This window comes from Populus nigra, chromosome 4 (genome assembly GCF_951802175.1).
Source record: "Populus nigra chromosome 4, ddPopNigr1.1, whole genome shotgun sequence".
Classification (NCBI taxonomy): Eukaryota; Viridiplantae; Streptophyta; class Magnoliopsida; order Malpighiales; family Salicaceae; genus Populus; species Populus nigra.
Window position 1 is genome coordinate 8,102,482 of NC_084855.1, and position 23,282 is coordinate 8,125,763.

Sequence of the window (23,282 nt, forward strand, 5' to 3'; positions counted from 1 at the left end):
TCACATTAGATTTTTTTCATTCTGTTGCATAACATTAGTTATTGAAAATTTGAAATTGAATTCATAAGCAATTTTCACCAACATACATAATTATGTAAGGAGATTCAACAGAATATCTCACAATAGATGGAGGAAATTGTTAACAAACCCTTATCAATACAAGCATTGCTTCCAAACCCACGCTTCACTTTCCGCTTTCTCTTCTAATAACAAAATTGCTGCAGTTCCTAGTAAGGCTTGTGAGGGGCCAGATGGAACTTCACTTTTAAAATGTAAAACCAGAACAAATAATGAACAAGAAATCAAAAAATTGAGTTTCTGTTATCCTATTTCTATACCATGTAATTTATACCAAAAAATTCACCCGGACACTATTTTTGCCTTGCAAGCACAAACCCAACCAAGATTGCAAAGAGGAGGAGGCAAACAACAGCCAAGACATTGAAATTAAATGGCTGATTAGATTGCCGGCTACTTTCCACACTCACGACTTGTCTACTCTTCTCTAAAGAAGAAACAGGTGCGAAATGGTTAGGAACTGCAACATCCCAGAAAGATTCAGTGATTAGTGATGGAGCTTCAACTTCTGGTTGGAGATATGTCGAGGGATCAGTTGGAGCTTCCATGGACATCAACTCAACACAATGTTCTTTTAAAACCTAATAGAGCAAGATTAAACTCAAAACGACTTAGTTGATGAAAGCTTTCAGTATAAAAATGTTCAACTGTAGTGTTTGATGTATTTTGCCCAACAAACCACATGAACATACCTCAACTGTCTCGGATGGTTGCAGGTAGTCACAGATGAATGTACCAGCCAACCAGGGAACAAAGACTCTTCGAGGAAATGAAAGTAAGCATGTTCTCCTGCATTGATTGTACAATAGCAAATGTTATGAGCATGGCAATTCATGTTCAGAAACAAACTGCATCAAATTTCAAAGAGATGCTTCAGATGGATTCTCTATGCTCAGCCAGATATCAAGGGGCAAAAAGAATATCAAAAGAGGAACCACACCCTCAGCAATTGAAAACCAAACACCCCCTACAGTGCATATGATCTAGATAGCCATTAATGTGAGTAACAAAGGAGACCCATGAGGGACTCGTGCTGGCCCTGCCCTCATGGACAATTGAGATTGTACCATTACATGGTTGTACCATGTGGCAGAAAGCTTGCATTTCACGTAACAAAAATTTCAGACAGACAAGTCAACATGTGTAAATGACAGTTAGATGATAAAACATCACCAATCTACTTTAAAACAATAACAAATCAAATACAAATTTTCAGACTCATGGCCATGCTCTCATCATCTGCTCAAAAAGACTACTAACATTACAGCTCACACACCTCAAAGAGTTCAAGACAAGTCTTGAAACAGGTTTCTCAGGCAGTTTTTCTACCCTCGAATCCTTGCCATCGATGTCAATAGGATCTGGATCTTCATCTGCTTCATCACAGATGATATCAAGTCTACTTTGAAGACTCCTGATGATATCATCCTGAGAATAATAAAAAATTTCCCATAATTACACAGGTCAAAAACAATAACGATGAAAAGGGAATAGAAAATCTGAAAGAGAGAATCAACCATAAAGCATCTTGAGAGAGAGAGAGAGAGAAGCAAAGGTTTCATTCTTTTATTCCAAAATGATAAAGCAGCAGAGAAAAACGAGATTCATGCATTGCCATTCTGCAGGCACCATGACAAACAGATTTTCTAGAACAGAATGCCTGTCTGATCTTTATCTTGTATTTCAGCATTTATCCTCTGCTCTTCTTAAATTGCCTCTTTTCTTTCTGTACTTGAAATTCAATTCTAAAATTGTCATTTATGAATGCTGGCTGCTATTTAATGCACGGATATGTGTGCATTATGTGCCAATTGGTCCTAGGTGAAGCTTACAGCTTGCAACGGCATTAAAAGTCCATCAAATCAATGACATGTTTAGTAAGAAAAAATGGTCCACCAATAATCATTTTATATCAGTAAAAAGGCAGAGTTTTGGATAAAAAGTGGAGAGACATACAGAATGCCTTATATAGTGTCAAGGAACAAATCCTGGTCAAAAAATCAAAATCAGAGGATACTTGAAATTTCATCGATATATAGATCGACATTCCAGGAGTAGACATTCTAGTTTGGAAGATGGGCATGTAGCAACCTCTGTGAGGTAAGAAGCAAGAAGAGAACAGAGGCGGTCACTTAGAATACACCAGTTGAAGTGGCAAGAAAAAATGGCCCGCCAATAATCATTTCATATCAGTAAATAGGCAGAGTTTTGCATGAAAAGTGGACACACACACAGAACATTTTATATACAGTGTCAAGGAACAAACCCCCCACACCATTTTGACTGTATTAAAGAAGCACCAATGGCGTAAATGTAAATTTATGTTGAACTATAGCAATTTCTACACTCTGTTAGTAAAATTCCAAAATGCAGTAGACATGGTCAGAACACATGAATCAAACATAAAAAAATTATCATGAATCATCATCATCATCATCATCATCATCATCAATCTGGTATAGACATTCCCTCAAGATACTCAAAACAAAAGTAAATTTTTATAGAATAGAAGTACCTTTATATCAGCAACAGCCTGCATCACTGGTTCCTTTGAGTTTGAGTATGCATAAGAGCACACAGATCCACCAAAGACAAGAACACCAGCAACGTCCTTCTGGCTGCTTGCTTTAGCAAATTAAAAAAAAAATCATCAAATGATTGAAATGATATGTTCAAGCTACCATATCAGCACTTAGTACAATTGTGCCTGATATTTAAAGCTTTCCAACACACCTTCAACCAAAGAATTCTTCGTGAATGGTAGGAGCAATTCAACTTCATGCGTACCATCAGTTGTGCATAGCTCTTCGCCAACAACCTGAAACCATATAAACATAGGCAGCTATGACAAGAAAAATGGACCATTGGAACAAATGTTTAGGAATAATAATGCTCCTAAAGTGAAGCCACAGTCCATACAAATTGTCTATTCCAAGCCAACAAAGCAACAGTATGCTTTAACTCAAAATGATGTGCCCAATTGGGATCCATTAATCACTAAATTGTTATGAAGCATGAGTTTCATGAAATCAGGCATGTCTCAAGGTATCACCATGGAGATGCAGGTGTAGGTATTTATCAACTAACTTCCAGATCTTAATAACCAAACCATCCTGTTAATAGAATCATTTTCCATCCAATATCCTCAAGCATCATCATGTCACTTTTTAAAATTTGTACTCTGGGTTTCACATTAAATGAATAAATCTATGATAAGAAACTGCAAGTCCTTGATTTGCTTCATAAATTAATGACTTTAAGGTCTGCAGTTTCATTCCAAGAGAGATAAAGTCACAGCGCAGCTTACCAAATTCCCATCAATCATAGCCTTTGCATCCATTAGCTCTTTAGCATGCACAGAAATTACATGACGAAGAATTGAACTCACTGCTTGGGCATTTGATGCACTCTCATGAGTTACAGGCAATCTGGGAAATATAGCTTCATTCATGAGTCACAAGGATCACAAGATATCTATATTCCAGCACCAAATAGAACTGTTGTTTGGATCTACAAACAGAGCACGCATATTAAAACCATTGAAGATACCTGAGTTTGAAGTTGTATGTACACCTAAATGCCTGAAGGGAACTTAAGACCCTTCCCATTTTAAAATCACATGGCCGTATACTACTTGAAGTGATATTCGAAGACAGCACACAATTCCGGCACGTCCACCTACAAAAACCAACTCATTAGTCCATATGAGCAACAAAAACAACGCCTGCATCAAAATGACAGATACTTGGTAATAGAAATAAGAGTTTCAATTAAACGGTGACAGTAGCGATGAAATACCTCCTTGGACTATAACATATATGAATCAGCAATCTCTCATCCCAATCAGTTTCAGTAACTGGTGCAGCTTCTGCAACTCCCTTCACTGTCTGTAAAAGCTATACCATCAAAAAAAATCCTATCAGCTCAATTTTCACAGAACTAAGTAAAATTAAAACAAACTAAGACAGGAAATATAGTCAAATTACAAGGGGCAAGAATTACCTGGAAAAGTGTTATAGTTGAATTCTTGAAAGCACTATCACTAACCCAAACATAAACACCAATAACCTTCATGCCACCCACTAACATTCTTGAAACCTTTGACATTAACGACAACATTTTTTTCACCAAATCGAACCCACAATAACAAACCACATAAGATAAATAAAATTTATAGAAGTAGAATGGACCTGACGGGCATGTTCAGCGACCCAATCCGAATCGATGTTCAAGGCAGAAGAATCAACGGCGGTTTGTGATTTAGATTTGGAAGCCTTTCTCTTGTTGTCATCTTTGGTGGCTTCGAGGAGTGAACAGGCTGATTCTCCTGCATCGTTTGGTGGGGTGGGGACCAAATCGAAAATGAAGCCACGATCTAATTTGGAGCTAAGTTTTCCTATCACCAAACCCACCTGACAAGAGAAAAAAAAAAGTTCGATATCAAGAAAAGGAGCACGTAGTTGTTGTTTTGCATGTGTGGATATGAAGATTTAGAGAGAGACCTGAGAAGTGAGACCGGATTGGCTGAGGCGATCCTCTGCTGAAGTTAGTTGGGTTTCGTCTCCGATTACTGCTTTCACCATAGCTATGCTTCCACTCAAATCCACAAACCAAGATTTCTTTCTTCCACAATTGAATTGAATTGAAACTGCCCTTTGTTTGCCTTTTCTTGCTTTCCCTTAATGGGATTCATGAGTTGTGGACTCCACGACTTTTGAGAACGTGGTGACTGAAATAATTTCTCTCTTTTTTGGGCCTCTTGCAAATGATTGCTACAACATAGCCCGGCCCGATACATGAGTCTGCCCCCATTGGTTAGTTCCATTTGCCAGAGGAAATTTCCGGTTTTAAAATTTTATAGGTATTTTTATTACTTTTTTATTTTTTATTTTTTTTTTAAAAAAACACGGGGGGCATGGTCTGATGAACGTAGGACATGTGCGTTCATTTATTAGGGGAAATAAAGGAAATAGCATATTTATTAAGGAAATTGCATGGAATTCTTATAAATAAAAATAAAATGAAAAATGAAAATGAAACGCTTGCCTGGCTCCTTGGAGATCAATGGACATTTAATTATGTTGCGGGATATCATTTCTAGCCCAATTAAACCATTATTCCTTTTTAGAGGTTTTTTCGTGCTTATCTATTTTAGCTGACCAACTCATTCTTATAAAAAATAAATATTTTATTTTTAAGAAAATGAAACGTTTGCCCAGCTCCGAGATCAATGACCATTATTATCATCCTGTTTTTCTTCAACTTTTCATTTTATAATTAATTTATATTTGTTTTAGATTATTATGCTTGTGAAAAAGACTTGTTTTCTTTCTGAAAAAGCATGCATTCTTGTTTCCTTAAGAACAATTTCACTGTTTCACAAACGTTACTTTTTACGCTGATCAAAAATTTATTTAGGAGTGTGGTTATAATTATTTTTCAAAGTGTTTTTTATATTAAAATATATTAAAATGATATTTTTTTTATTTTTTAAAAATTATTTTTGAGATCAGCACATCAAACAATTCAAAACACATAAAAAAATTAATTTTTAACAAAAAAAATTAAATTTTTAAAGAACGGGGTGCAATGTTCTCCAAGTAATGATGTAACAAGAAATTATTATAATTTTTTTTAATGTTAAAGTAACATTTTTTATACGGAAAGTATTTGAGGTATAAATCTTATTAAATTTAACAACATAACTCTAATCATAGAACGAACCATTAATAATAAAAATCAATCATCAAATGTTACATTGTTAAGTAAAACTTTTTAGTAGAAATTTAAGTATCCACAACATGATTCTTCAATTTTATTATGAATAATGCTAAAAATTATTAACAAAAAAGAAAAGAATCTATGAAGAAATTATAAAATATAAATTTAAAATATTTTTTAAGAGGGTGATTTATTTTGTAATTTTTTTAACTTATATTTGAATATCAGCATTCAATGAAAAATATTTTTTTGACCGCATAAAATCAATAAAAAAAAATTGTTTTTAATCCTAGTTTAAGATAAAGCTGTCATGAGATCATTAAAAAAAATAAAAATAAATTAGTGGGCCCATCATATGGTACATTAAAAAAAGGGTTTCTTTTCCTATGACATGATTTTTTTTGTGTTAATTGTATGAGATTATATTAGTAATTTTAATTTTTTTAGTCAAATTATTAATTCAATACTTGAATAAAATAATTTAATATTGACTACTTAGTGAAATTTTATATTTTTAATTTTTTTAGAATTGTATAATTACTTTAATACTTTTAGAGACAAAACCAACCAAAACTCTAATATAAGAGTTTCTTTGTTATTTTACATTGTTTTTATTGTAAATTTCAAAGGTATTTAGGGGCATTGTTATAAATTATATCATTACATATAATTAAAATAACTTGCTTACAACATGCGTCAACGTGTGGATAACCCTTGCATCATTCGAGCGATTTATAAGGGGCCGTTTTCTTATTTTTTTTATTGTTGTTTTTTTTTTCTTTAACAGGTTCTTAGAATTAATGTTTTTAAATTGGTTCATAATAAACTTCTTGATTGGACTCGAATCTAGAGTCTCATGGGTTGTGAATTTTTAAGATTTAACCGAGTTTGGGATGCTTGCCTGAGTTTTTTTTTTGTCCAAACTAATTATTTTTTTTAAATTCATCATTTAACATTTATATATTGAAAATTGATCTTCATGTTTTTTTTTTACTTTTCTTTTGGGTGGTTTTTTTTATTTTTTTTTAATTTCTATGAGGTTATCTCAGTCATATATCCACTGTTATATAGTTTGTAAGTTAACCCAATTTAATTGGATTTTTTTTTAATTTCATTCTTAAATATTAAAGTTTTTCAAACTATAGATAAGACTATGTTGTTTTTTTCTTGTTATATTTTTTATTTTACTTGTTATTATTATGTTTTTTTTATTTATATTATTTAAATTATCAATTATGTGTGACTGGAATCTCAAAAAAAAAATTTATATTTTTTTCACAAAAAAAAATATTTGATCGGGGGAAGTACTGGCCACATATCTACCATGATGAACTATTAAGGTTGGCGTGCTTATCATTGCATCTCATGTCAAGATCATAATATATAATTAGCTCATGATATTTTTACATATTAATATTTAACATTTTTCAATTATGATACATTAAAATGACACATACTTTTGAAAAACAAAAAAACAAGCAATACCTATGTTAACACCAGATCGTAAAAGAATCAATAAGATAATCAATGAAAAATTGAAACAAAGAATAACGATATTATTCCATTAAAAAAAAAACACACACAATGTGCACCACCCGCATTTTAATCCATAAAACACTTTCCCTTCCTTAGGCATGGTTTGTTTTCACAGTGTTAAAGTGTTTATGAAGAAAAAATATTCTCTTAAAATAATTATTTTTTATATTTTTAAATTACATATTAATATTAAAAATAAAATTTAAAAAATAAAAAATAAAAAAAATATTATTTTAATATATTTTTAAAATAAATATTTTAAAAAATAACCACTTACCTCCCGCCGTTTTATTACCTGTAATCCTGTTTTTACATGTTTTCTCCCCTCCCGAACGAACACAATTTTCATCCATCTTCCTCCCCTTCAAATCCTTCAAAACCCTAACCCTAAGACACAACAATGGAGACTTAATTTCTCTCACTCTTCTTACCCAGACTCCCGCGAAACCGAAGACATTCATTCATCAGACGACCCGCTGTCAACCTACAAAGTCAAATTAATGTGTAGTGATGGTGGGAAAATCCAACCAAGACTCCACGATAACCAACTCGCTTACATCGGAGGCGACACAAAAATCCTATCCTTCGATCACGGTATCAAGTTTTCTGGGATGGTGCATAAACTCGCGTCTCTTTATAGTGGGGCCACTGATATCTTTTTAGAGTATCAACTTCCTGGTGAAGATGTTGATGCTTTGATTTCCGTTACAAATGACGAGGATCTTGAGCACATGATGATTGAATTCGACCGGTTGCACCAGGCTTCCGCTAAGGCCTCGAAGTTACGATTATTTCTGTTTAGTTTGAAAAGTTTCGTTCCGAGTGAAGTGAAATTGGAGAGGCAGTTGTTTGTGGATGCTTTAGATTCTGTAAGTGTGCAGAGTCTAGAATCTTCTTTACCACCCGCCAAGGCGGCTGTTTCAGCGGATAATCCGGATTTTTTGTTCGAACTGGATAATAATATATGAGTTCAAATGTTATCCCAAGACTTATGTTGGAATTGAGCAGCCAGTTTATTTACTTCAAGCACCAGCATTGAGACCGGTTACTGGACAAGTTGGTAAAGGTTATTATTGCTGCTCCCCCTGCGGAACGGTAGTGTTCATGATCATTGCTCAAAAGAGGTTAAGCACACTGACACAATATTTAACGTGGTTCGGCAAATCGCCTACATCTACGGGAGAGATCGATATTATTAGAGATAGAGAAAGAATACAACACACGGAGGAGGATCACATTTACTCAACTCCCATCTCTCATTGCTACATAGGGCAGCAGCTGCATACAGCAGTAGGGCTGCTGGTGGCAACCCTTCCTTTTCTTTCTCTCTTCTTCTCTCTTTTGTTCTTGCTCTTTCTCACACTCTCTCATTTTATGCTGCACTTTTGGTGTCTATTTATAAGCTTCAATGACAGCTCCTTTTGCTTCTTTGTCAATAATAGTGGCTGCCAAACTTATCAAACTTTGATATTTGACAATGGTTGTTGGCTGCCATCAACAACCCACCATTGTAGCCTCCTTCTTTGACAATGTCAAGGGGCTGCAAATGCTGCACCAGCAGCCCTCTTTGACTCTCGCATGACAGCCATCTTCTTTGACAATGGCAGCTATATAATTGGCAATATTCCAACAATTATGGAGTGCAAAGAGTTGTGCAGGAGGTTTACAGTCATGTCCGGCAACCGGCGGCTGGCTCAATTCAACTACAAAAGACGACGAAAGCTGGTGGATTGGTGCAGCCAAAAGTCAGAAGCGAGGGTATCTGCAGGTTGGTTAAGATAGTGCAGGGAGACAGGTGTATTATACAACTCCGTATAAGGCAGCTCCAGTGACAACCATTGGAGCTGTAGATTGTAGGCAAGGTGTGTTAGTATCATGAGGACAAACAATGTCCCACCTCCACTAATGCCTAGTGGGAACACATCACCTTCCACTTAGCATAAAGTGGAGGCATAAATGGTGGCAACTATTTTGCCGTAATTGGTGGCCTTGACTTCTTCCCCCAAGCTTTGGCTATAATTAGACAAAGTGAAGAGTGTTGGTGTGTGAAGAACGCAGAGAAGAGTGAAAACACAGAGAGAAAAACGTGAGAGAGAGAGCTTGAGTTGAGTAGAGAAGATTTTATCCTCCTCCTTATTTTGTTGTTTGTATTGTTTTTAAGCTTGATTAATACAAACCAGTAGCTCCGTGGAGTAGGCAAGTTGCCGAACCATGTAAATTTGTGTGTTTGAGTTCTGGAATTACCCCAACAAGGTGGTGGTGAGGTGAATCAGGATGGTGAGGTTGCTAATGCTAATGTTATGACTCCACAGAATTCCCGTGTGTGATTTTGGGTTAGAAATGATTGATTGGTTGGATTCATTAGTTTATTTATTTATTTATTTAATATGGTTTAGATCGAATGTGAAAATACCAAATCTTTGGAACTGTTTTTGAGAGGGTTGTCTGGCACCGTTTATTTATAATTAAATTTGCATTCAGTGGTAGAAATTAACATTTTCCTCCTGCACAAAATCTTTGGCACTTGGCAGATAGAAGATTCGGCATTTCTTCTCATAGCTGCAGAAGCAACTTCTTGTTTTGGCAGGACCTGGCCCCAAGTCCTATCGCCCCCTCTGGTATTGAAAGGAAGAACATCCAATAATAATAGAGAGATCCTTAATTGAGAAGCAAAAGATAATTAAATAAGCGCAGTGCGTTATTATTATATATATATAGATCACCAGAATTAAGTACATTACTTGTCTATATGGTTTATGTTAATTTCGGTGCTTGAAGTGAAATGATATCATGTATCAAGTGCCTATTTTGGATCCAGCTAATGTGTCCTTAGGTAGAGGCGGCAGCTGCATTTTGACCAGCAATCACTAAGATAATTTACTGCTGATCTTGGCCGCAACTGCTACCGTGGCATGAGCCACATCCTCCACAACCACCATGACATGAGCCACACCCACCACAATGAGGGCTGTTTGTTGCATCCCCATGGAATATAGAACTTGCAGTCTGGGAACCACACCCTCCACAACCACCATGACATGAGCCACATCCACCACAATGAGCGCTCTTCGCTTCATCCTCTAGGATTATATGACTGGCAGAGTCTGAACCAACAAGGCCAAGTAAGTTGGAGCAATATGTTCCACTGTTTATTATTGCTTTGGATCCATTACTGTAGTTTTCTTCACCTGTGACATTCTTAACAACTCCAGTGCCTTTTCCACCCATCATCTCAACTTGAGCCACAACACCACAATCACATTCATCACCAGATTTGTAGGGTTGTTGGGTTGTTGCTTTCGCAGTATCTTCTATGTCCTGAATTTGGTTGGTTGTTTTGTCTTCCTTAGAGCTTGTATTTGCATATTGCTTTGAATCAGTGTCCATTTCTTTTGCACTCTCTCCATCGGTATTGAATTGTCCATTGCTCTCATTCCTCGGAGTATCGGAGAGTAGAAAAGCTAATAAAATCCCAGGAAATCCAAGCCATTCTTCATTCACCTGGTCACAAAACTATTAAAAATAATACAATTCTATTGACGAATGATGCTCGATGATTGACACCTTCTGTACCTTGAGAGAGGCAGACTTCAAATCAAACAGCGCCACTGCTTTTCCATGAGGATATTCTGCAGAAAATTTGACAGCTGTCATGAAACTTTGTTCGCTTTTATGCTTCTCACATTTGATTTCATACTCCAGTTTCCTACCAGGAAAAAGGATCACCTGAAGCCACAAAACACTAGAGGTTAGCTAGCTGCATCGAAAATTACATGTAAGATGATCATAGGATAAAAAAAAAAATGTTGAGGAAAAAATTGCTTAAATTTCCATATGATTATACAGGAGGATTGCATCCGCAATTGTCCAAGCACGTAATGTTAAGGCATGGGAGAATAGGTCCTTACCTTATGGCTACCAGTGAGCTCAAAGATCCGACTAGCATCAGTAATTATTTCATGAGGTTGAAACCACCAGCTGGAATTCATCAAAGACCATCCTGTTCCAGCAAACTCTGCGAGAACAAGTCTTTCGCCGGAGCTGGTCATGCCGATCACTTCCTTTTTGTCTTTGGCCTCCGCTTTCTTTGAATATCTGATGAAAAAACAAATGTCATTGAATGCAGAGCTTCGGTATGGTCAAATATGCACCAAGTTATAAGCACCTCATCTGGAGGTTGATGATCCTGTTGCCATCCTCATCCACAACGCATGTCCAAGTTTCATCTTGTTGAAAACTTCCAGAGAGGGGAAAGAAACAAGATGTTGTGCATGGACGAGTCTGGACCATGTGCAGCAATGATGGTGCCTGTACTGGAGGAGTGAAAGAGAGAGCAATCCAGAGATTGACTGGCTTGGAACCTACAATTCCAGAATTTGGCACCAATGCAAACCATTTTTCAATTGACAAAGGAGAACCTGTTTTCATGAGGTCATGTAGAGAGATTAATGCTGTCCCCAATATTTTCTCAGGCCTTGCAATATGTGAAACAGAGGATGGATAGGACACAAGTTTGAAGATGAGCTCTCCTGTGGGTTCACATCGGAAAACAGCGACATCTTTCTTCCCTGCCTTGGACAAGATACTCATTCTCCTGCCATTGAAATACAAATCTGGCTGTTTCTTACTAAGTATTACGGAAAGGCCTCCGTTATGCTCAGCTGGTAAGTCTCTAACCTCCACAATTTCCACCATAACCTGAATGAATTATGTCATATCAGCACTTGTGCTTGGTATATGGGTGTTTAGCGGGGCAATAATCTGAAAGCAAAGTGAGAAAGGATATTTGTGACTACCTCAATCAGCTTTTTCTTTGGAAGCTGAATGATACTTTGATATTGATTGGAAGCAGTATCATTCTTGTTTGAAGTGTCTAGTTCACCCAAACTGATTTTGAGAGGAGATGGAGCATCGCTTCTATGCATAGCTCCTGCCTTCCAGTATCTTGAACCGAATGTCTCCTCCCACTGCTTAGTGGTCCCAGAAAACCCAGTATCCAGCCTTTTACCTTTACTTCTATCAGAATCAGTGTCATCATGCTCTAGCACCCTGCCTATTATTGCCACCAGATCTTTACAGTAAGAAACAGGATGTAGTTGATGAGAATGCCAGATGAGGTCAACGTCATAAGTTGGAACACTGAAATGCTTGATGGACCTCTCCTGGTTTCTCTTGATTAAATACAGAAATCCCTTGTATCTAGCTACAGCTTCTTCAAGAAAGGTATCATTTTTCATATGGGGACTTGATACCTGTCAATGAAGTCAAAGTTGGTTCGTTGAGCTTGTGTCAAATCCAGACATTTCAGTACAGAATGACTAAGTTAGTTCTCCAATTTTTATATTTTTTTTACACATCTCTTTCTTGTTAAATGAAAATCACAGAATTTGAACTATCAAGCAGAACATTCATCTGCTGGAAGCTGATCCAAAACCTAGTGAAGCACAGTTTTTGTGTAATAACTTCCATTATGTTAACAGACTGTCATCCAACTCTTACAAAATATTAAAAAATTAGATTACCTGTAACAATCCAGTCGTATGTAGATGTTACAAACATGAATATTTGGCACCTTTGGATTTCTTTTTTTTAATTACCTGATAATAGAAAGAACTCTGCCTTTTGACAGCTGAAACTAGATCATATTCTGTGCTTTTTTGGGCTCCTAGAATAGCTTCCCCAACACTCTCCACTAACTGGGTGCTTGGATTCAGTTCATATGGTTCCGTAGGATAGGTTCTATTCCAGAATTCTTCAGTCTGCTTCTTACAAACTGCCTGAGTGGAAGATACAACATTCCAGGTACCGAGAATCCTCCCATAAAGTTCCTTACAGTCATTCCTGTAGCACACCTGAAAAACTAAACCTGATAAAAACCCACTATGTTCTCAAGAAGTGCACGATTCTTTTTTTAAAAAAAAATTGCTGCTTTTTTAAAACAAATTTGAGTCAAGAGGACTACCGGATTGAGCCTGTGACAATGCCAGATCCATTCACAATCAAGCGGGGCAACCAAAGGGCTTTTTGTAACAGGAGATTTAGCATGCTTGGCTAACAATGGAAGCCAACAGTACTTGTACCTGGCATTGGTGCAGTAAGAAATTTGCTAAAAAATTGAATTAAAATTACGGATTTTAGGTTGTGGGTTTGTATTGCTGAGAACTTGAAGGGCGAGATTTCCTGCAGGAGTTCATCACATAACATCAGTTACACGGCAATACCTGTGAATGGCCCGGTCCAAGGAAGGGCCATCATAGAGGTACCGATGCCTATCAACCTCTGCAAGGAATCGCAACTGCTTTTTAGCTGCAGCTACAAGGTCTACATTTGTTGCAATCTTCTGTGCTTTAGCCCACTCCAATTCTTGCTGCTTCTCCATTCTTCACTTAACTAAACACTGCAAGAGAAAACAACTCTGCTTCAAACCACCTTCAAAATCTTTTTTCGAAAGAGAAAATAATTATGGACCGAAAGGCATTGATTTTTCAAAGCCTTTGCTTTGTTGAACTGTAGAGTCTAAAGACAAAACTTTGGTTGGGGAAGAAAGAGCAGACTTTTGTGAGGAAATTTCATGTTTTACATTGAAACTTCACCTGAGAAATCGTATGTCAGATACTTCAAACACTTCCTTACTTTAAATTTCCCTCTTCGTCCTATGTGTTTGTCTTCAGGATTTAGTTCATATTTATACAGTCTAAATGCGGGTATTGAAATTACCTATCCATCTTGGATACGTTATATCCTCCAAGTCTAGTTTGTATTTTTGATAAATGGAAATTATACGAGTCACGTCCAAGACATGTTCCTAGGAATGGGACTTGATTTCCGGGAACTCAAATCGAGTGAGCCATGAAGGTTCCTTCAAAGGTTAAAATTTCCTCAGTTTCGACTTTCATGGATTGCATGCCAAGGCCCTCATTCTTGATGCTGAATTATGCCTTCACAGTTAACAGCTTCAGCGACGATAGAGTTAGGCTTGTGGGCTATGTTGTGGGATAATATTATTTGGGCTTTCTTCGACTGGGCGGTCCATGTTTTCCCTTTGCAAAGCGTATGTGGGGCTCCTGTGAGGCCCTGACCCATATGTCAACTACATTTCTTGATTTGTTTTGTGCCTGAAAAGGGCAAGAAAAAACATCAGCCTTTTAAGATCGGAGTAGAAAATAAAAATTAAACATGAGCTTTTATTTTAGAATATTTCTCCAGGGTCCTTGCACAAACCATAGAGGCAAGCGGGGCATCATCCCTCTCGGAAGCAACTAGAGCTGAAATGGAGCAGTTGAGTGGAAAACAGGGTGGCTCCATTTCTCCCATGGAGACTGAGGAGACAGACAACCTTTTCTTTTTGGCAAGAAACACACGCCCAGAATTCCCTCACTCGATAATTATGCAGCCTAATCACCATTCCGTGAAAATATATTCAAAGCAACCTATCCCATCGTCACTGTCTTTTTTATTCCTGGTTTGTAGCGGATAAAGACTTTTGTAAGAGAAATCCAGGATAGACAAGTATACCCTCTTCCAGATCCACCCTTCCCAGTTCGAGCTCTTCTTTTACATGGGACACTGTTGTGATGTTTGTCAAGTGTTGTTACAGATAATTAATTCCTTTTGGACGGAGCATAACTAATTCATGAACTGATTCCTTGTTTTCTTAGTGATGTTCAGACAAGAACCAGATGGAGTATCACACTCTTGATGATCGTGACAAAAATCAAATAATCAACTGAACTGGTCTGATTTTTCAAAGTCAATTGTCTGGTTTTGAAAGATACAGCTCCACAAACACATCCCACCTGGCCATGCTACATGGTGGCGTGTGTTTTGAGGAACTTTGTGCACCGTTTAAAACAATGGATCCTGCTTGAAAACTGTTGGAAGATTTTTTTATTACAGAACCTTATGAAGGAAGAGTGGTGATAAGACACACCAGATCTTTTTTTTTTTTTTGTGCAAATGCACCCATTTCTTACCGAGAATAAATAAAATAAAATTTATTCGTATAAAACCTAAAAAATAAATTGTAGAAGAATTAAAACACTCTTTTCAAAACTTTAAATACATATAAAATAATTAAAAAACAATCTTTATTTAAAAAATGCTATACAAACAATCTAAAAAAAATAAAAAAAAATGAATATTAACTTAAATTTAAATATAAATTAAAAAAATACATATTAAAAATATATCAAATAAAAAATTTAAATTATATATAAAAAAAGATCAGATGCTTACAGCCTTGGTAAGCCAGGTTTCTGCACTTGACTCAATTTAAAAAACAGAATGGATAACATGATTTTTCATTAACAAAGGAAAAAAAAGCAAGGGCTCACGTAGGCCAAGCAAGTATGGAGTGTAGTTAATCATCTAGGTGGTGGTCTAGTGGTAAGAACTTGAGATCAAGAGGTTTGCTTCCTCTGTGATCTCAGGTTCAAGTTCTGTGGTTACTCATATGATGATTACTGGAGACTTACATGGTCGTTAACTTCAGGGCCCGTGGGATTAGTCGAGGTGCGCGCAAAGTGATCTAGACACTTATATTAAACTAAAAAAAAAAATTACAGAGTGTAGTTCATCCAGGAAAAGAAAACCCATGTATGTGGCCTGCAAGTATATAAAGCTGTAAATATTTCAAGTGTAAAGAATAATAAATAATAATCTAAAAGAAATTCAAAAAAAGAAAAAAAATTGTAAAATAAAAAAATTATAAAAAAATAAAATATAAAAAAAATGATTATAAATAAATTAAGCATAAAATGATAAATATTTTAATTTTATTGGGGGCAAAATTGCCATTTGCACATTGATTTATAACATTGTACAATTAGCAGAGCCCAAAAATTAATTATGACTCATTTGTGTTAAGCACGTGGGATGATGGAGACAACTTCTATTATATTTAAAGTACTTGACTATATGTGCCACAGAAATGAAAAATAAAAATAAAAACCACCCAAGTTGATGCGTGATCCGTAACAAATTAAGAAATTAGATGACGACCGCATGAGGAATAATGGTCAATTTGCGCACAATCATCTTGCAGATTTCAAATTCTGTACCCTTCGGTGCAGTTTTATCATCATTAACAAGGAGGATCATGGCACTTTTTGAATGCTGATGACTTGGTCAGTAAAATAATAGTTTTTTTATGTTGTTTTTTTCAAGTCTTTTATATTTAGAAATTTATTTAAATAATATATAATTTTTATTTTTTAAAATTATTTTCAATATTAATATATCAAAACGATTGAAAATATGAAAAAAATAACTTAAAGTAAAAAATAATTTTTTTAAATACTTTTAAAATACAAAATCAAACTGTGTTTTCGTTGACAAATGCCACGGTATCCGCTTGTCCAAATCCCCAATTCATCTCTCTCCCCAAAAGTCACCAGAAATCTTGAAGAAAAACCGTATCGATTCAGTCACAAATAGACAAAACTGTAATTCAACAAGTAATCATAACTAAGGATTAGCCATTAGTATTTGATTAAGATAATAGGGCAGCCAAAATCATGATAACAGAAAGGAAAAATCCAAGAAATAATGGGAATGTGTCACGAATCAAGGAAGAAGATATTACTAGCAGGTAGCAGCCACTAAAAGAGAGGTCCTTTGTCGACCAGAAACCCCGGCCCCATGGATGTCTCGTCGGCTTACCGGAGGTCTCCCCACTCTTTCCAAATCAAAAGCTTGATATAAAACAACCCCACCTCCTAAATTCTCATGATCGCCCAGCATTAATTATCACAGTAAATTTCAGTTCGAAACCTTAAAAGACAAGATTTGAGGTCTAGTTTTCACTCTTTCTTCTGCCTTAAAATTCTCAAGACAGCCAGTTTTTTTAACTATCTTTACTGAATTCAAAGTTCGGCCAAATTATTTTACTTGTAGGGGGACCTGGATTTTTTTAAAAGTAAAATAGATCTCCAGGTTTCAAAAAACTTATTAATATTATCATTAAATTTCAAAATATAATTAGTTTTTTAAAAAATTCACTAAAATATATATTTTTTGTTTTAAAAATATTTTATTATACCATCTTATGTAAAAAAAAATTAATTTAAAATTCAAAAAATTAAAAATTTTAATATACGATTCGTCCCAAATATACTCTTAACAATAATACTTTTTTAAAATATTTTTTATTTAAGAATATATTAAAACGATCTTCTTTTAGATTTATTTTTATTTTTAATATTAATACTTTAAAATTATTAAAAACAATACAAAAATATAAATTTAATATTTTTTAATGATAAATATATTCTTAAGAGACATCCAGCAGAATTGAAAACGCAAATACCAAACAAGCAATTTAATAGTAGCTTAGGGTTACCTTCTACATGCCATTTACTTGTTTTTTAAAATCTATAAAGCGAAAAAGCTTCTTCTCCCCGTAACACTTGATAGCTTTTCCTTGTTGAAAATTAGGACCTAGAGGGAGGGGACTGCTTTCAAATGCAAGAAGAAGAGATTTTGAACTAAGAGATTCACTGGTAGCAGAGAGAGAGAGAGAGAGAGAGAGAAAGAGATTAACACGATGGTGGCAATTAGGAAAGTAGGGAAGTACGAGGTAGGAAGGACAATAGGAGAAGGAACCTTTGCCAAGGTAAAGTTCGCGCAAAACACGGAGACTGGTGAAAGTGTAGCCATGAAAATTCTCGATCGAAGTACCATCATCAAACATAAGATGGTCGATCAGGTTAGCAAGTTAACCTCTTTTTGTTTGTCTGGGTTTGAATTAGATTACAAGAAAGCTCAGTAATCTGGCAAAAGAAGTGAAATCTCAGTTTGAATTTATGGGTGCTCGATAGATTGGACAGGAAAACAATCAAGGGTTTTTAATTGCCAAATAGGTTGTCAAAAAAGAAGAAGAAGAAAAGAAATGAAGGAAGGAAGGATCCTATCTTTGAAATGGCTAAATTGACAAGTCATCAGCTTTATGTTCTTAATTTTATGATCTCATGCCAGAGGAATCATCACTTCACGGCTTGTAAACAAAGAAACTAGCTATTTAGTTTAGTGGCAAGTGTATGGATTGGATTCTGGAAAAACAATGTCGCCTTTAACAATATTATGGATTTCAAACATGTGAAAGTGGAATTGCTTTCCCCGCCGCTTATTGGATTTGAACCCTCTCTTTCACTCACCCAGGTTGATCCAGTGACCTGCAACATACTAGCTAGAAATGACTTTGCTTTGATACATAGTAGTATATCTTGTGATCCAATCATAAACCCCTTCAACAGGGAGCATTTGAGCTGAAGTTTTCTGGTTTGAGGCAAATGCTTGGATTTTGTTGTCTTCCATATTATGATGTTTTGAATATTGGTAGCTTTCTTTTGGCTAAAATTCATCATATCTTATATTCCTATAATTTAAAACACTTTAGGTTGTTACACAACCGCTTCTATCTTCCTTACAATATCTTTCTTTTTTCCCCGCAGATAAAACGGGAGATATCTATAATGAAGCTTGTTCGACATCCTTATGTCGTGCGCCTGCATGAGGCATGGAGTATTAAATTTTTATTTTTTAAGGATATTATGTCTTGTAGGACTGTGTGGTTTGTATTTTTTCCGTTACCAATTGTGCTTCCTCCTAACTCCTACCATTTTATGTTAGGTTTTAGCAAGCCGAACAAAGATTTATATAATATTGGAATTCATTACAGGTGGTGAATTGTTTGATAAAATTGTAAGTAGTCAAAATTCAAATCCAACACTCAAGATGGATAGGCATTTTGTAGTCTTGACATAATATTCCCAGCTCAACACTAATACATGATTCTTGTTAACCATGATTATGTAGGTGCATCATGGACGACTTAGTGAGGCTGAAGCTAGGAGATACTTTCAACAGCTTATTGATGGTGTGGATTATTGCCACAGTAAGGGAGTCTACCACAGAGATTTAAAGGTGTTGTTTTGCTGACATCCAGAAAGCTGCTGTTCAGTTTCTTTTTTGCTGGGATCTCATAGTTCATGTTATGTACAGCCTGAAAATCTTTTACTCGATTCACAAGGAAACTTGAAGATTTCTGATTTTGGTCTGAGTGCACTGCCTGAACAAGTAAGATCCTCATTGAGAGTTCTTGTTGTTACTATTTTAGATCATCAGATTTGAAGGAATTAACAACAGAATGGTTGCTATTTTGGCAATTCTTGTGTGCGCAGGGAGCTAGCTTGTTGCGGACAACATGTGGAACTCCTAACTATGTAGCACCAGAGGTAACTATGATAGTGTTTAGCTTCTAGCTTGAATGAAAAATTAAATCCAAGCATGCTTCTGTAAGTTTTCATTTTCTGGTCTAGGTACTCAGTCACAAGGGTTATGATGGTGCTATCGCAGATGTGTGGTCCTGTGGGGTCATCCTTTTTGTTCTGATGGCAGGATATCTTCCATTTGATGAGCTTGATCTCACCACATTATATAGCAAGGCATGAACTTATATCACATGCACTTACTTGGGATTATTGGTAAATTTTAATGTGTTTTCTTAATTATAAGGATTGTTTTGTCTTTGTTGCCATTTTTTCTTGGATTGGGACTTCATTTTACCTCCAAGTAATTATGTAAGTAATTAAGGAAAGAACTCTAGAATAAAGTATCTTTGGATGTTTTGCAATCCTTTAATGGCAGGGCACTATTGATTCTTTCTCTTATGTTAGACTCTTAGTAGGTCTTAGTGAGGCTTAAGTTTTGAACTAGCAAACTAAACAAATCAAGTAGGTACTCTCAGTTTGCACCATCTAATCTTGAAATCCTGTAAAGAGCTCTACTCTTAACAAAAAATATTATATAGTACAACATATAAATCTGAAAATCAAAACTTTTAGCTAAAGCTCTTCCATGTTTATCGTCATCCTTCAATCTTGTCAAACTGCACTTCTTAGCATATTTTAGTATTGTTCATCATGTTATTCTTTTCTTATGATCTTATTGATTTTTTCAAATGCTTTCATTAGATTGACAGAGCAGAATTTTCTTGCCCATCTTGGTTTCCAGTGGGAGCTAAATCTTTGATTCATAGAATTTTGGACCCGAAGCCTGAAACAGTAAGTATTGGCTATGTTACAAGACATTTCTCTAGGTTGCAGATTGTGGTCAATTACAGAAAACTTAAAATTAGTATAATATGTTGCAAGCCAACTTGAAAATTTATTAGAAGTAATGAAATAGATCCCCACTTAAGGAAAAAATGTTTCAACATCAAACTGAACTGAACTTGTCCTTATTTTTCTTTATTTTATTTTCATCTGAAAACTGAACTCAATTTCTAATTATGCAGTTGATAGAGATGAGTTTTGCATGATTCACTAGTTCAGAAGTTTTTTTTAAAAAAATCTAGTGTCATGCACATATGCTGTGCCATTTGTATGATAATCTAGTGCTCCTAATCTCTTGTAAAGGTTATGTTCAGTGCCTTTATTGGGCATATCATCTCCATCATATTTTGCTGATAATAGTGTCCAAGTGTTTAATTTAATTTAGTGTCTTAAGTTAGTTAATTTGCTTTGGTGTTTCTGACTCCATGCAGCGTATTACAGTTGAACAGATTAGGAATGACGAGTGGTTCAAGAAAGGTTATGTTCCTATCAAACTTGTTGAGTATGAAGATGTGAACCTTGATGATGTAAATGCAGTTTTTGATGATCCCGAGGTTGGTCCAGATGCTAAATGCTGTTTCATAATTTAAGAATCTTGAAACTTGAAAGCTTTTCAGTTTGATGCTTTTGGCTTTATTTACTGCTCTGAGTGTTCGATCATTGATTTATATTTTAACAAGAAGACAACTGTTTGCCAGCATAACAAATTTTAACAAGACATTTCACCTTCAACTTGGAGGTAGTTTCATGCTTACTGATGTCACCCTCTAGCCCTCAGTTTTGGTTTCACTGCACATGCATGCTCTAATTTCTGGTGGTCAAATTCTCTAGAAGTCACTTGAAGTGGGCATTCCCTTTCTTTACCAATAAACATGCTGCTCCAACCCCTTGTAACCATGGTTGCCATCCAGAATAAATCAATTTGGTCATATATTTAAGATGTGTTTCCTTTAATTGGAAGTGGCTTTGTCTTCTCTCTCCTATTCACATTCTTGATGAGATGGTTTGCTGTAGGAGCAAAGGGCTGATGAACAACACGGGAATGAGGAGATGAGTCCCTTGATTCTTAATGCATTCGACTTAATAATTTTATCTCAAGGCTTGAATCTTGCAGCCCTATTTGACCGTGGGCAGGTATGGATCATCAAATGTGCTACTTACATTTTCTTCATTGTCTCTTGGAGAGTGCTATATTTGAACAGCATGATTTATCACTTCCAGGCACATTATGAGATCCAATTATTTTCTCAAAACTATTATTGTAAAGATCTTCGCCTCCCATCCAGCATATCAGTATCATAGATTATATGTTTTGTATCTTCTCACCATTTTCCGCTCTTGTATACAGTTTAAAGTATGTAGGCTCTAAAGATTTAGGAGGGTCTAATTTCTGTTTCCATTAGGACTCTCTGAAGCATCAGACACGCTTTGTTTCGAAGAAGCCAGCAACTGTTGTGTTATCAAGCATGGAAGTTGTTGCACAATCAATGGGTTTTAAGACTCATATTCGCAATTTTAAGGTAAACAGCATTGGTTCTTATAACTGTACTCTTTTCTTTTGCTCCCCCTAATGGTCGTAATAAATGCATTAATATGTTGGTACAGTTATGTAGCAGTATTAGACTTTGCCAAATTCTAGAATTTCTATATTCAATCTAAGCAGAGATGCTGTGTTACTTTTCAGATGAGAGTGGAAGGTCTTTCAGCTGATAAGGCTGGTCATTTCTCAGTTATTCTGGAAGTAGGCTCTCAGCTCCAATTCTGCTGTACATTTTTCAGCTGCTTCCATATCTCAGTCTACTAACTAATAATCACAATTTATTGTTAATTTTCTGGTTGAAGGTATTTGAAATCGCTCCAACATTTTTAATGGTAGATATCCAGAGAGCTGCTGGAGATGCCGCCGAATACCTCAAGGTTGTTTAGAGATTAATCTATCCAGTTTGCATCTATTTGCATTTAGTGCTGCGATGGTAGTCGCATGTCAGATTGCCTTGAGAAAACTTTCTTGAAAACGGTCTCTCACTTCCTTTAAACTGCTAGTATAAAAGGATGTGCTTCTTTCATGCAGTTCTACAAGAACTTCTGCAGCAATCTTGAGGATATCATCTGGAAACCATCCACCGAGTCGAGCAAATCTAAAATGACGAAGTCGAAGAGCAAAAGGCGCTGATTTTGTTTCCTGGATCATCATCATGTTGCAGTACCAGTGTTTTGATGCATGCTGCTGATTATGCATAACTGTACTGACATCTCTCGGTGATGTGGTCTTAGCTTACATAACCCTTCCTTTTATGTCGTCTAACACCTCCACCTCTCCCATGTTCCGGAAGGGTAGAAAATACGTGTTTCTGTTTTTTCTTTATGATTTACTGTGTGTATCTTTGTTCACTTGAGTTCCACCATTGTAATGCTGTTTTGTAGCCATAACATGTAACATTTATATATACGTGTATGTTAAAAGGATGAATTGATAATGAAGTTTTCAATGAGAATGTTCAACTTTTGAATATTAAAGATAATTTAATCCCACGGCATTATCTAAGATTTGTATCCGTCTCAAGTGAAAAAAAAAAAACGGCCTCTGTCTCGAATCAAATGTCCTTGCACTTCTGTTTACAGCAAGAGCTCAAGAAGCCTTCCATGTCAAAGTAGCATAACTCGTCCTAGCCAGCATACATGAAACGAATTTTCATGAAATCCCAAACAGTTGGAGAAAAAAAATTAGCAGGTAATCCTACTCAACCATATGGAAATGTCAAAGAAGAGCATGGGAATCTGCACATAAACATTGTCCATTAACCAACTTATGAAGCCGCTTTCTGTTTTTAAAGA

General features: G+C 35.7%; 4 protein-coding genes across 4 annotated transcripts; 2 read left to right on the plus strand and 2 right to left on the minus strand.

Moving 5' to 3' along the window:
* Nucleotides 1-38: 38 nt before the first annotated feature.
* On the minus strand, nt 39-4,794 carry LOC133690878 (uncharacterized). Its single transcript, XM_062111145.1, has 11 exons — nt 4,581-4,794; nt 4,269-4,490; nt 4,081-4,176; nt 3,877-3,974; nt 3,628-3,756; nt 3,386-3,506; nt 2,812-2,896; nt 2,594-2,703; nt 1,355-1,506; nt 771-867; nt 39-659 (listed from the first exon to the last, which is right to left on the minus strand). Exons 1-11 carry the CDS (start codon nt 4,659-4,661, stop codon nt 372-374), a joined length of 1,479 nt encoding a protein of 492 aa, XP_061967129.1. The 5' UTR covers nt 4,662-4,794; the 3' UTR covers nt 39-371.
* A 2,885-nt stretch (nt 4,795-7,679) lies between these two features.
* LOC133691171 (protein PAL OF QUIRKY-like) lies at nt 7,680-8,395 on the plus strand. The gene has a single exon (XM_062111550.1). The coding sequence runs from the start codon at nt 7,836-7,838 to the stop codon at nt 8,301-8,303; it is 468 nt and encodes a 155-aa protein (XP_061967534.1). The 5' UTR covers nt 7,680-7,835; the 3' UTR covers nt 8,304-8,395.
* A 1,617-nt stretch (nt 8,396-10,012) lies between these two features.
* LOC133691998 (glycine-rich domain-containing protein 1-like) lies at nt 10,013-12,589 on the minus strand. Its single transcript, XM_062112640.1, has 5 exons — nt 12,132-12,589; nt 11,501-12,033; nt 11,244-11,430; nt 10,909-11,061; nt 10,013-10,836 (listed from the first exon to the last, which is right to left on the minus strand). Exons 1-5 carry the CDS (start codon nt 12,570-12,572, stop codon nt 10,213-10,215), a joined length of 1,938 nt encoding a protein of 645 aa, XP_061968624.1. The 5' UTR covers nt 12,573-12,589; the 3' UTR covers nt 10,013-10,212.
* Nucleotides 12,590-17,638: 5,049 nt separating this feature from the next.
* Nucleotides 17,639-22,942, plus strand: LOC133692960 (CBL-interacting serine/threonine-protein kinase 8-like). The gene is made up of 14 exons (XM_062114144.1): nt 17,639-18,040; nt 18,786-18,848; nt 18,964-19,035; nt 19,150-19,257; nt 19,336-19,410; nt 19,515-19,568; nt 19,653-19,778; nt 20,307-20,396; nt 20,879-21,001; nt 21,462-21,581; nt 21,851-21,967; nt 22,132-22,188; nt 22,290-22,364; nt 22,519-22,942. The coding sequence occupies exons 1-14, from the start codon at nt 17,879-17,881 to the stop codon at nt 22,618-22,620; spliced, it is 1,344 nt and encodes a 447-aa protein (XP_061970128.1). The 5' UTR covers nt 17,639-17,878; the 3' UTR covers nt 22,621-22,942.
* Nucleotides 22,943-23,282: the final 340 nt, after the last annotated feature.